Source organism: Elaeis guineensis, chromosome 8 (genome assembly GCF_000442705.2).
Source record: "Elaeis guineensis isolate ETL-2024a chromosome 8, EG11, whole genome shotgun sequence".
NCBI lineage: Eukaryota > Viridiplantae > Streptophyta > Magnoliopsida > Arecales > Arecaceae > Elaeis > Elaeis guineensis.
In genome coordinates this window covers 7,805,290-7,818,962 of record NC_026000.2, presented here as the reverse complement: position 1 = coordinate 7,818,962, position 13,673 = coordinate 7,805,290, and the positions used below count along the sequence as shown (strand labels likewise).

The window sequence follows — 13,673 nt, the reverse complement described above, 5'->3', positions numbered from 1 at the left end:
GATTGGAATGGGAATCGGAATGACCAAATTCTTTGAAGTATTTGGTTCATGATCGGAATCTAAATCAGAATTGAAATAAAAATTTGAATTCATAAGGAAGAGTGGGGATTGAATTTTAGGTAGATTTGATCATTCTCATTCTAGTCTAAAATCAGAATCGAAGGCTGGAATGAAAGCCATCCATTCCGATTTTCATTTCAGATCTCCATCCCTTCCAACCAAGCACTCTTTGAATGAATGAGTGAACAGTTGAAACAATAGGGAAAGAATCAAAGTGAATTAGAGGTTGCAGATGGGCGACCTGAACTTCCCTTGGAGCTCTGTCTAGCTTAGAATGATGGCTAGTGCTACAAATTTCTTTGGTAGTTCGAAAGTAAGCCCATTCGTCATTCAGTTGGATTTCGAGATAAATGATTTATGAAAACGGATTTAGTTACATTCACAGACAGCAAATTTTATCATGAGTTCATACTATCGCTGGAGAAAACTTCAGAAGCAGAAAGAGAAATGCGGAGAAAATGGGAATTCGAGCACAACTCCTACAGCGCATCCTTCAAATTATTACGAATCGAATCTACCAGTCTACACACTTAAAAGTTTATAGAGAAGAAAACTAGGCCACCACTAATCCACCTAACAAAGCTTCAAACTGAAATGTAAATGCTCAAACACATGGTCTCCAACCTTTCCCCACCGAGCAACTCATGAGTGGTTTGTAGAGAAAGAGAAGTCGTCATCAGTCATAGCCTTTGAGAAATTCGCGTCACCCTCGCTTGCATACGAAGAGAACTCCTCCTCACTTTCCTTTTCTCTCAACTCTTCGATCTTTTCGAGCGCCATCCTCAGATCCCACCTCTTATCAACATCCGTCTCGCAGCAACCCAATCCAATCTGCAACAACTTCAGCATCTCTCCCTCACCATTCTTAGGCCCACTCATCTCCTTGTCGAACACTTCACCAGTCCACTCTTCTCTCACCACCGAGTTCACCCAGCTCGCCAAGTCCATGCCTGCTCGGCCCTGCCGCAGATAATTGGCTGGAAACTTCCCCGTCAAAAGCTCGAGGATTAATATCCCAAAGCTCCATACATCGCTTTTTCTGGATGGTCTGCCGCGTTCTGCGCATTCTGGGGACTTGTAGGCCACCATGATCTGCGAGGCGTGCGTCCGGTTTATCACTGGTTCCAGGGCATAGTCTGTGAGGAGGGGCTCAAAGGAGTCGTCAAGAAGCACATTGGAGGACTTAAGATGGCCATGAGGTACTGTTAACATGGGGAGCTCCTCATAGAGGAATGCGAGGCCTCTTGCTACACCCTTCACTATTTTTAAGCGTGTGGGCCAATCAACTGGTGGAAGGTTAGAGCCATTTCTACCTGAAAAGGACATTCCAAAGTTACAAGGATAAAACATTATCATGACATTAATTAGCTCTCAATCATGACACTGGAAGGCATTATTTTTTTACAGCAACATCAAAGTTCTCCACATGGTTTATTGTTACAATAATGCCAGTTCCCAGTTCCCACCCAGTGATCTCACTAGGTATGCAAGCATTATTTTGTGTCTGAAAATTTCAGAGGTTCTGGATTGGTGAAACTTAAAAAAGTAATATAAACTTCTTCATATGCTTAATTTCTTTTTTTTTTTAAGATCTATGATATTATAACCTAGCATCCTTTGTGCTATATATATATCATAGAAGTTTACCTGCTTTTCAATCAAAAGAGGAAGGTATATATAAATGCTTGAGGTAGTAACATATGCATCTGTGATACTATTGTCAGCCCTAAAAAAGTTTAGAAATATTTGCTCAAAAAAAAAAAAAAAGAAAAAAAAAAGTTTGGAAACTAATTAATTAAACTGGCACTAGAATGAGTGCAGCTTACCGTGGAGCATATGAGCCAAGCTACCTTTAGGGATGAAATCAGTGACCAAGAGCTTCTCCTCCTTCCTGTAGTAGTAGGCCATCAGGGGCAACAGATGGGGGTGCGACAATCTCCCCAGCCTTCTCATGTGCTCCTGGAAGTCTTCCCTCTCTACGGCATTCATGTTGTTGAACCTCTTGACGACCACCGCCGGACCGTCAAAAAGGACGGCCTTGTACGAGGACCCAAAGTTCCCACAACCCAGCACCTCGGCGGAAGCCTTGAGCAGATCGTGTAGCTCGAAACTCTGCACCCCCTCCTTCACAAACATCAGCTTCCCATGTTCTTCTTCTGCGACCTTATTCCCTGCTCCTCTGGACTCCACTGAGATCTGTTCCAGCTTGTCTGCCTCCGAAGGATCAATCTTCTTCGTTTTGCTGGGCGAAAGAACACCTGATTCTATCTGTTCATGATGGCGGCGGCGCATGAACATGATCGCGCCAATGATCGCCAGTAGTACTCCGATAGCTATCACTATGATGACAACTATAAGAAGGGGGGAGGGCTTCTTCTTCGATGATGGTTTTCTGCATGGGACATCAAGTGGTGGACCGCAAAGATTTTTATTGCCTGCACAGTTAACACAGGTTATGATTCGAAAGATTTTCGTTTTGGCATCGAATAGTACGTTCTTTTCATCGAACATATTCCAGTCGTAGTCGATAGTAAATGCACTTGGGTTTGTTGTGATTTGGATTTTTAAATTATAAATGCATACTTGTTGAAAGAATATATTTTTTTCCTTTTAATCTTTTCAATTGCGAGGTTGAGTTCTGGTTCCCTGAGCACTAGGCCGTAGAACCAAATTAAGCATCATACGTCTACTTTTCCTGAAGAATATATAAGAATATGTTCTTATATATTAATAACGTCTAACGTTAATTTGTTGTTATCGGGATTTCCTCCTTTGAGATAAATTCTCTGCTACTTATATAACCCGAAGAAAGAATGACAAGAACGTTAAAATTAAAGAAAACTGACCTTCAAACAAGCTCGGGTTCATCCAGCTGAGCCCAGCCGGAATCGGTCCCTCCAGGGTGTTGTAGGACACGTTCACCAGTTTTAGCGACGGCTGCCGGAGATCCGGTATGGGCCCCTCGAACTTATTGTCGTCCAGCTTCAGCTCCAGGAGCTTCGTCAGCCCGACAAGCGATGTCGGGATCGGCCCCGTGAACTGGTTGCTCGACAGGGACACATTTTTGAGGGACCGTAACTTGTTAAACAGGCCGCCGTCTATCTCGCCGGAGAAGTTGTTGTTGGACAGGTATATGTTCTTGAGCGCCGGCAGCTTCGTGATGTCCGGGATGGGCCCCTCCAGGTCGTTGTTGGTGAAGCTCAGGGTGCGGAGGGCCGGCAGGTCGACGAGGGCGTCGATCGACAGCTCGCCCGAGAGCTTCATGTTCTGCAGCTGCAGCCCGTGGACGTTCCCTCCGCCGTCGCAAATGACGCCGGTCCACAGCCGGACCTTCCCGTTGCATGGCGTCGTGCCTTTGACCCAGTCACGGAGCGCAGCGTCGCCGCCGGCCAGCGCGTCCTTGAACTTGAGGAGGACGTCCGCATCCTTGGAGAGGGAGAGCTGGGGGGATGCTGTGAGGGTGAGGAGAACTATAAGAAGCCCTAGAGGCCACGGCGAAGCCCGTCCGGCCATGGGGCTAGCTTGTCGAAGACGGGTCGGCGGCGGCGGCAACGGTGGTCGTGTTATGGGTGGTGGAGATGAGGAGAAGGGAGATTGGTTTTGAATGCATGGTTTTAGTGGGAGGTGGCAAGGGGGAGAGAGGGTAGAGGACAAGAGCAGGCGTGGTGGCCTAAGAATAGGTGGGTGAGAAAGGTGACGGAGTAAGAGAGAATGGGGTCGATATATTTGACGGAGTCCACTGAGACGTCTCTCATGCACACGAGATTTGAGCTGTCCCAATAGAGAAAGGCCGGCCCGGCCCCTCCAATTTTAAGCTTCATTCGATGCACCCAAACTCGGACTCACCCTTTTCCTGGCCCCTCATGAGTGAACTGGATAAAAGACACATTCGTAATTACAGGACGCTAACAAACAATGTTACCATACAAGAACTCTGGCATTTTATAAGACCATGGTACATGGAAAATATAAAATTTTTGCATTGGTAATGAAAGACGACAAAATGACGAAATCCTCCCACTCTGCAGCTGGCCAGAAAAGACAAGGCTCTTTTCTATCATCTTCGATCCAATAAAGAGTGGATGCATTTAGTTGTACAATCACCGAAACTCTTCTCACTCTCTCCCTAAAGTCACCTTGGGGCAGGACAAAAACCATTAAATAAGCCGATCATAGCTTGCACCGGCCTGACAAAGGGCAGCGGGCTCACCAACGCTGATGTAGATATGCCTGTGCGAAATTCTCTGTTAAATATAAAATACCTCATTCCATCCGATCGATCCATATAAATATTATTTTTTAATACATATTTAATATTTATAAATTAAATTTTTTATTTAAAATTTTATATAATAAAAATATTTTTATTTTTTAAAAAAATTATAATATTATATATATATATTATAAATACAGAATGTATCCGTATGATAGCATCCTGTAACTATAGTATACAAAAAATATCATAATTTTTTTAAAAAATAAAAATATTTTTATTATTCAAAAATTGATATTAAATATAAATTAAAATATAATTAAATAAAAATATTTTTTTATATTATAATATTTTAAATCATATTATGATATTTTAGATTATTTTATATCACATGTTAACATAATTTTTTTAAAAGAAATAAAAATATTTTTATTATATAAAATTTTTAAATTAAAAAAATATTAATCTATATATATTAAATATGTGTTGGAGAGAAGGAATGGGATGACGCTTGGATTTTTTTACACCGTCTGCAGTGCACAGAAAATTTGTACTGGCTTTATATGCCCATGGTTGAAATAATGGTTCAGTTGCCTGGTAGGCAGTTGGAAAATGGTAGAGGAATTTCATAGATTTGTCCCACGTAAGCTTTAAGTTCCGAATGTACTGATCCATACCCGTAGTTAATGTAAAAGCATAAATTCATTAAATTTCTCGTATTAGCTTAAGTACAAATGATAACGATCCACTTTTACCTGATCACAGAATCAAACACTTTTCTTGTTTGAATTCCCCATAACCGACATCCACAAGGCAGAGGCCTTCTGGAGGGGCTGGAGGAGCCGTGGCACGTCTGCATGTGGCTTCCATCAGCTTCAGTAGAGCATCATCATCTGCACCAACCGCCGCTTCTCTTATGGCAGTTGCAACGAGAACCCGGACCATCTGCAGGAACACCATGAACCACCAGTAAGAGTCTTACAAATGCTTCACAAGAGAGGAGAGGTGAGGTATCACATCCATGGGGATTGTTAATAACACACTCAAAAATCCCATGATAAATCCATCCACCATGGATGGAAGAGAGGGATATCAATGATCCTATTTCCAGGAACATCAAATGCAACACATCAGTTGGTGGCCAGTGAAAAACATCAAGATACAGTTACTGCGAACAATTTAATGTTTTCCATCTCTCTTAGCAATTTAAAATACAGAAACCATCAGGGCATGAAGGAAATATTACCTTCCGCAGGAAGCGATTCGCCACCAGTTCCACACACATCACCCTCAGTCCACCTACACAATTCTGTAGCAGACCAAACATGATTTTAGTACCAGTATATGATAATTCAGTTTCATTTTTCAAGTAGTGCACTCACAGATGGCACATGATATTTCCATTTCATGTTTCAACCTGTCCACTAACAGATGCAACCAAGACAGACATGGCAGGTGGCATTGGTTTTGGGCACAAGGCATCCGAAATAGCAATTCAGGCAAGCCCTAGATATTGAAACATCTATGAAGGAAAATCAATACACAAAATGTGTGCATGCATGCATATAGATTATTTTAGATGCAATCTATGAGTCCAAAATCCAACAGATTGAAGCTTAAACTAAAGCCACAAGGAAGTAGTTGAACTTAACCGACATTTCAAACAAATTAGAGAATCTGATGACCAAAATGCCTATATTTTGTCTACCTCAAATTTATAATAGTGTGAAGGCCAAAAAACAAGAGTTTAGCCATTATATTGCACTACAATGATGAACATACAGAAGTTTCGAGTAACAAAATTATCTATTCAGAAAATGTACAAGCAGATGGCGTATGGTGCTTGAACCTTGTCATCATTGGGCAGTTTGGCATCTGTAGCTCGAGCATGAAACATAAAACATTCCGTGGGTGGTCCACTGCAAGAACAAGAAACAACAGTGAGAGAGCAAAATGCATTTGTCCAGTTTTTATTCCAGCATCACTTCCACCAAATCTACTCAACAGGTAGATGATCACACAAAGATGAGAGCAGCATGAATTTAACAAGCTTTAATCTCTACGATAGCAACTTAATAATTAGAATATATAGAGAACTACATTAATTCAATAATATGAAAAGAGGTACTTAAGTTCATCTTCCTCCATCTAGACTTTATCCTAGTCATACTCATATTACAAGAAAATCATTCAGCTTATATCATGTGTTCTATATAGTCAAACTATTATACACTCGAGATACAGGGATTTATAGTCCTTACGTGCTTCTTGAGGCTTTTGTGTCACGTGCAAACATTTTGTAGGATAATGACCTCCCTTCCAGCTGCTGTAGAAGTTTGTTCACCTTGTCTACACTGAAGTTTCTTGGCTTCGCCACAGTATTGTACATATTGTCATCTTCATTCTCATCCAACAAAGACATGGACTGCTCTTCCTCATCATTTTCGGGCTGCCAGTTTATCTGCTCATCATCCAATGCATAAGCACAATTTGAACAACCCATTTCACTATGATTTATCTGGCCTTCTCCATCATCAAGGGGAAAAATATAAAAGTAGCGCCTCCAGTTGGCAGCAAAATTCGGATGAAACACACGAGAAACCTGCAGTATATGCCTTTTTATAAGGTCCATCAAGAAAGTATGATAGTCAAAGTCATAAGTGACAGATTGAGCAGGTAGAAGAACAATTAGGATAAATGATTTAAGTTGGATACTTTTACCATTCAATTAGGTCTAAAGTACCTCATGTTAAGAAAGTTGCGACAAGCATCAGCTACAAGAATTTTCAACTGGAATAAAGACAGAAGTCATAGAACTGTATAGGATGATCGATGCTTACAAAAGTTGTGAAGCAAAATATTTTCTAGAAGTGACTAGTAATTATCTAATCCACCTTTCTAACTTAAAAAAGAAAAAAAAAACAACTTTAACTATAAGCAGTTCTTCGACCTGTTCAAATCTTTGTCAACATTGCAGAAATCTTCCCAAGGCTCACTTGAGACAAATCCAACATTTCATCACAACTCACAGGGTAGCCGACAACAATGTGATGTTTTGATGCTCCTCTAATACAAAGGGAATCAATTTCAAGATATTTGTATAACTAATCAAGCTTAAGCCAAGGATCTGGTCGTGGTACAACTATCTGTGGCATAGCATGCAACTTGACAGAAAGCTTGTCAAAAAGCAAGAAAATATGGGGTGAGGCAGCTGGAAGCCAGATAGAAAAACATGCAGGCAGGTTCAGGCACCAAGCATGGGTCATGGGTGGTCTACAAATAACTTTAAGAGGGAAAAATCCAGTTCTGAACAAGATATCAATCGATCAAGCAACAAATACTTGAGATTTGTTGTTTCTAATTTTTGACTATCTGCACATCTTTATAACTCACGATGACACATAGGCCTCCTTTATTATTTCATTGCTAATGAAGTATTTTATAAAAAATGAATAGACAAGTAACAAATTGAGCAGGAAGAAATAAGACATAATAGAAAAGGTCAAATCCCCTAATTCTGCCACGGAGGTGACCACTGATACAAACCAACTCCCTAACTTTAATAACAAACCTTGTTACAGCTTTCCTTTCAGATCACCAGCCAAACTACATTGGGGAAAAGCTTCAGTTTCCCTTCCATCTATCTCCATTATTACCATGTTCCACACTGGAGTTAGGTGGCTATGACCATCGAACTTCTCCAACAATACCTAAAACTGATGGCAAAGCTACCAGATAAACAGATTATAAACAAATCATCGTATGGACAACTTCACAATGATTCTTGTTTTTGCTTCAGGAGCCTGTACAAGAGACCATATCCAGGACCACCACCAACAGAGGACTCGTAAGTTTTTGGAAAAACCTTAAAATTCAATATTTGGTTTTATAAGCCACCTCACACCTCAAAGTTCCTAATATTTCCAGAATTCTCATTTGCATCCACTGATATAGCATTTCTCCAAATTGCATTTGGAGCATGTACCGTACAACAATGAGAATAGAGTTGCCTGAACCAAAAAGGTTCAATTGAATTATGTAAACAAAGACAATTCAAAAAGATAAAGTGATTTACTAATCAATCTAATCAAGTTCTAACAAAATTCTGCTGATGAAATAAATGTAAGTAGGAGCTTACCTGAGCAACAGTCAAAGCTCTGAGCTTTCCTGGAGCTGCTTCATTGATGGCATCTTTTATATCTCCACATTTGACATCCTTCCTCCAAGTATCTAGCAATCACCAAGGGAAACCGTGAGGGAAATAACATCTAAAGACAGATGAGCTCAAAAACAAGGCCACAAATAACTAACTTTGTGTGAGAACACTCTATCTTTCTGCAATAACAGTACATGATCAAGTACATAAATATCAGTGATTCTGATATAAAAGATGAAACCGAGCAAAAATAGTTGCATCGAAAAAGGAGTCAGAAGATGACGAAGATGAAGTATTTTTCTGCTTTCATGAAGCCCGTAGGAAAGTCTCTTTTTCCATACAAGTGCACCAGAAACTGCAGCTACTACAAAAGGTGTTCTATACTCCATAGCCTCAAACCAAAGGACATTTGGTAATCTCTTTTTGTATAAATTGGGTACCTAGTATTAAAAAAGTTTTGATAACAATGCATGGCCTTTTGTTACTAGTCTAAAAGCATTTATAAAATTGAAGAGAGCAGAGATGCAGAAGTAAAACAAAAAAGACGATAGCAATTGCCAAATATCAAGGATGAGGAGATTACAAGGAACCTTCAACCCTGCAAAAGGAATATGCAACATGTGAAGAATAAATGGCATGGAGTAAAATGTGGGCTTCATCTTAGCACCACCAAAACAAGAAAGAATAAGAGGTAAATTTTTGCAAATGTTCACCTTTGTGTAATATCATTCTTATTGCTCAACAAAATAGAAACAATCAGGCTTGTTGGCAATGGATGCAAATTGGAACATTAGCTCCATGCATGATTTGAAAATTTCCAACTAAATATTATCTAGATTGAAAAATGAAAGGATAAGAAAAGATTGATAGATGCATCACAAAACACCATTCTTGATGGCCTCAAGAAATGGCATTTCTGAGGGTCTTGATACCAGACCATTGCACTTTCAGGATGGTGTGCCTCTCATTTTAAACAACTGCATAAAATCATATTGTTGAAGGAATGTCAAATTTAACCATATGGCTTTTTCTGCACATGTACTGGCAAATGAATGGATTAATCAATAGATGCCAGTACAATGATCCCATAAATATAATAATTGTACAAATACACGTGCTAACAATTCTCATCTTATGAGTTAGATAATGCTACCATGAGATAATTCACCATATGGAGCGTATAAGTCATCTTTCTGCAATATCATTAAATGTTTGTGCAGAAGAACTCACTGGTCTAATGTTTTGAATGATTATATGCAACAGATGACTATTTATAAACTCTCAAAAACTTTGAACTGGATACAAATTTTTGAAGCCGGTTCTCGATGGAAAAATATATCGAAGATATTTTCCTCTGTATAGCCTACAAACTCTACAGTGATTGCTTTTTCTTCCCCCTGAACCAGTGACAAAATTCAAGGAAATTCACCAGGCACAAAGTGGGAAACAACTTCAGATTATAATAACAGACTGCTTAAAAGCCTTGAAATTGGAACACCAATGCTTGAGACTCCCAACAGAATAATGACATGAATACTGGGACATGACCCCATGGTTGCACCCCATAAAAGAGGGTGATGGGTGACCTAGCATACTTATCAACCCAGACAGTAAAAGTTTCTTTGTTGGAATAATTTTTCTAGATTAGAAATTTAAAGTCATTGACTGATTGAAAAATTGTGTTTGTCCAATCATTTCTCCTCCTGCGACCCTTTCTTGCTTTGTTCATTACTTTTTTCCTAAACAAAGGAGTTCCAATAGACCAAGAAAGCAAGAAATAGTAATCTTTGACAAACAGGAGAAAAACCATTATAATTTTTATACCTCAAATTAATGGAAGATGATAATGAAGGAAATGTGAAGACATAACAGAATGACAAAATAGATTCTTTAACATACAAAATGAACAAACTTGCTGAAGAGCAGTCACCCCTTTATCAGTGCGCCCAGCAACAACAGCACAGCCTTCCAGTGGCAGAGATCTGTCTTTGAGTTTCTTAGCTTTCCTTTCATCAACAAATCTTCCAAGAGACTTTTCCACTAGTCTGTAAAACCACAAGTAAAAAGGAAAAAGAATTGAAGTCCTGTCTAAGCTGAGATAACATGTGCAACTGGCACCCCAAATGTGCATGGTAATCTACCGAGCCAAAACATAAACTTTTTGGCAGTAAAGCGTCAATACAACAGCATAACTCAATGCCTATAGCTTACCCTTGAACGGTATTCAGACCAGGCTGCTTCTGCCACCCATCAAAGGAACCACCATGGTATGATAAAACAATCTTAAATGTTACTCTTTCCCATCTTCCTGTCTTATCTTTAGTGGGTATATTTGCTATACATGTTTCCTCACAACTATGAAAATTTTCAGTAATATCCTGTGACACAAGTTTCTGTGGAGAAAGGCCTCAAAATCAATACTAAGATCACAAAAAACGATAGGAATGATAAACTGGATGTGGCAATAATACAGAAGAAATTAAAGTTTAGTGCAATTAAGAAACCCTAATCTCAACAAGTTCCCCTGGAAACTCAATGCGGTGTTTTGCTATGCAACGAAGGGCAACAGCGACATTAGGATGAAGCTCTAACTTCCATTCAGAAGCACCAGAAAAAGGCAGGGCAGGTTTTAAGTATATCGAGATAGAAGAAGTGATATAAGATTGTTTCATCTATTTTTAACGTGGAAAATGAACATGTAAATGTACTTCTATCACATGAATTCACAAATAATATATAACTTAGTTTCATCTATTGATGATGAATCTCCAAATGGAATAATTGGCAGATATGGACACGGGCTAATGAAAGCCCCTCATATCAGTAGCTCAACGAAACATAGGTCAGATTTATCTAGAAATTAGAGCTGACCAAGAAGATAAGTTGCAATATCTTGACTTTAAAAGTTAAGAACTTCTATAATTTTTTTCTTGCCAACATGTATTATACTAAACATATAAATTCTCAAAATTCTGTCATTATATATTCAACAATAAGATGAATATGAGTCGTGCCTGCTCCAAATTTCAAACCGTTCTAATTGGATGAATCCCAGTCCGAAATTCAATCAAGTCTATATCTTTTCACGTCAGTTCTAGGTCTCCTGAGAGGCATCAATGAATCACATTAAGTTGACCCTCATTTGTAACCCTAACATCGGACATTAATACTTGAATAGATTAAAGCTGCATTACAAACTTCAATTATCATCCCAGTGGGGGTTGGAGGAAGCCCTTGACTCCATGCTAAACTACGGGAATAATCAACTCGAAGCACGATACATGTTGAAACAAAAAGTAGATTGCAGAAAAGGAGTTAACAGAGGTGTTCAACCATTACTTCTAGAGACCCATTATTCCAAGAAAGCCATTGTTCTACACCAGTAAGTTTAATTTTTTCTAGCATTGCCTACATTATTACTAAGAAAGAGGACCTGCAACCTCTACCCGGCTCATAATTACCGACAGCAAGTGTTTTCAACTTTAACAACAACAGTTTTCTTCTTCTTCTTCTTCTTCTTCTTCTTCTTCTTCTTCTTCTTCTTTTTGTGTGTAACAGCTAACCGGGAGAACAAGCCAAGAAGCAATAGAGTAAAAGCCAAATTATCCTAGTGAAAAGAATCAGTAAAAGAAAATCTCAACCTCATCAACAAACAAACTCGAAAGTGAAGAAGCCCCCTTGCCGCAGCTCACCAAATCTGAGTAGAAGTCCACCACCTTCTGCCACGGCCTTCTGTACATATACTGATAGCTCTCTCTGCACATAAACAGATAGAGAAACCTTCGAATCTTGAGAAAGATCGATACTAGACTCTAAAATTATCGTAATAAAGAGTTGAGGGGCAAAGGAGACGGGATTAGGGATTAAAAGATACCTCGCGGTCCATCTGGAGTGACGGCAGGGGTCGGTGTGGTTGTAATGGATGTAGACCTTACCGTTCTCCATCAGGGAGCCTCGATTCACCACCTTCCTCGCCGCCGGGATCTTGGCGACGCCGTTTGCAAGCATCCACCTCTCTTCTCTCAGCGCGCCAGAAAGCGCAGCGGTTTCCGGATTTCCGGAAGATGGACCAGTTTTGGTGCTGACCGGGTTTGGAGTTTGGACTGAAGTTCTTAGATTTGAGTCGGATCGACAAGAAACCGTTCGATTGGCTATAGTTGTCGGATTGGAGATCTAAAAGATTCGACTCCGATCCATTGTACAGCAAACGGATCCAAAACTATCCCATGGATTGTACCAAAAAAAAAAAAATAATCCCAGGAAAAGTGTCCACTCCTGCTAAAATGACATTACACATTTTTGATAATTTTTATATAATTTCTTTAAAAATATAAAAAGGTCCAACCATTAATCAAGCTTATATTCCAAATTTCCAACCGAACCCGGTCTAAATAACCGCGAATGTTGTGGCGTACGACGTGGCTGTCTAGGAATATTTCAATCCAGCGGGCAGGATTTATCCGTTCTTTCTGTTCCCGTCAAGCCTAGCCGTTGACAACAAGATTAAGGGAAAAAAAAATAAAAAAATAAAAACAATCAAAAGAGTCAAAGCCCAATGGAACATGCATTTTTCATATGCTTTATAGATGATAATTGTTGCAGTCAATTTTCTATCATCTGTCATCGGTGATGAGCATTTACAAAACAGCGTCCTCACAAATTAGAGTTGTGTCCGACAAGAACTCTCCGATGTCTAAGTTAAAGTGAGAATCGGTAAATAGTAGTAGATTTAAGTATCCAGTGTAGCAGAATTCTGATCGGAAGTATCTTATGAGTACTGTTCCCTTATTCTCTTTTTATAGATGAATTCAACGTAATCGTCGAGCACATGATCCCGCTTTTTATGATGTTAAATTATCGAACCATAATTGTGGAGTTAGTAGATTGTTAATTTTCAGTAATTATCGTGAAACGTAATCGATAATCGTTTATAATGGTTACAGCACGTTGAGCAGATTGGTCGACTATATTGTCGATTATCTTGGGATGTCGATAGAACATCCGAATGACCATCGGCTAGTAGTTCTGATATGCCGACGGTCTCAAGTCGGAGATTATTCTGCTGTTGGTTGGTAGTAGCCAAGTATCAATCAATTTGCCGACCACGAGTCAGTGTCTGCTGATGCATGATCGGAATTGTATGTTCAGTCGGTCGATATTTGTTGAGTCGGATGTCGGGGGTTAGTTGACTTAAGTTGGGGGTCGATTGACTTACCCCAACAATAATTTTGATTGCCCATTGAA

At 39.5% G+C, this 13,673-nt stretch overlaps 2 protein-coding genes across 5 annotated transcripts; both read right to left on the bottom strand.

Moving 5' to 3' along the window:
- Positions 1-525: 525 nt before the first annotated feature.
- On the bottom strand, positions 526-3,573 carry LOC105050454 (pollen receptor-like kinase 5). Its single transcript, XM_010930481.3, has 3 exons — positions 2,907-3,573; positions 1,887-2,495; positions 526-1,373 (listed from the first exon to the last, which is right to left on the bottom strand). Exons 1-3 carry the CDS (start codon positions 3,571-3,573, stop codon positions 703-705), a joined length of 1,947 nt encoding a protein of 648 aa, XP_010928783.1. The 3' UTR covers positions 526-702.
- A 128-nt stretch (positions 3,574-3,701) lies between these two features.
- On the bottom strand, positions 3,702-12,531 carry LOC105050453 (uncharacterized). Of its 4 annotated transcripts, none has more exons than XM_010930480.3 (10): positions 12,304-12,530; positions 12,071-12,185; positions 10,641-10,822; positions 10,329-10,474; positions 8,412-8,503; positions 6,535-6,875; positions 6,123-6,192; positions 5,520-5,582; positions 5,029-5,218; positions 3,702-3,932 (listed from the first exon to the last, which is right to left on the bottom strand). In XM_010930480.3, the coding sequence occupies exons 1-9, from the start codon at positions 12,435-12,437 to the stop codon at positions 5,033-5,035; spliced, it is 1,329 nt and encodes a 442-aa protein (XP_010928782.1). In that variant the 5' UTR covers positions 12,438-12,530; the 3' UTR covers positions 3,702-3,932; positions 5,029-5,032. The 4 variants fall into 4 exon arrangements, with proteins under 4 accessions (XP_010928782.1, XP_029122039.1, XP_010928781.1 ...); XM_029266206.2 differs by lacking the exon at positions 3,702-3,932 and adding an exon at positions 3,950-4,304 and having other exon boundaries at positions 12,304-12,531; XM_010930479.4 differs by lacking the exon at positions 3,702-3,932 and adding an exon at positions 3,951-4,290 and having other exon boundaries at positions 12,304-12,531.
- Positions 12,532-13,673: the final 1,142 nt, after the last annotated feature.

Coding starts and splice junctions, on each gene's coding strand:
- LOC105050453 (XM_029266206.2), bottom strand. CDS start 12,437: ATGCTTGCAAACGGCGTCGCCAAGATCCCGGCGGCGAGGAAGGTGGTG. Junction 6,876..8,411: donor GAGCTTTGACTGTTGCTCAG/GTAAGCTCCTAC, acceptor CATATACTGCAG/GTTTCTCGTGTGTTTCATCC. Junction 6,193..6,534: donor ACAAAAGCCTCAAGAAGCAC/GTAAGGACTATA, acceptor TTGTTCTTGCAG/TGGACCACCCACGGAATGTT.
- LOC105050454 (XM_010930481.3), bottom strand. CDS start 3,573: ATGGCCGGACGGGCTTCGCCGTGGCCTCTAGGGCTTCTTATAGTTCTC. Junction 2,496..2,906: donor GAACCCGAGCTTGTTTGAAG/GTCAGTTTTCTT, acceptor TTAACTGTGCAG/GCAATAAAAATCTTTGCGGT. Junction 1,374..1,886: donor CTTGGCTCATATGCTCCACG/GTAAGCTGCACT, acceptor TGTCCTTTTCAG/GTAGAAATGGCTCTAACCTT.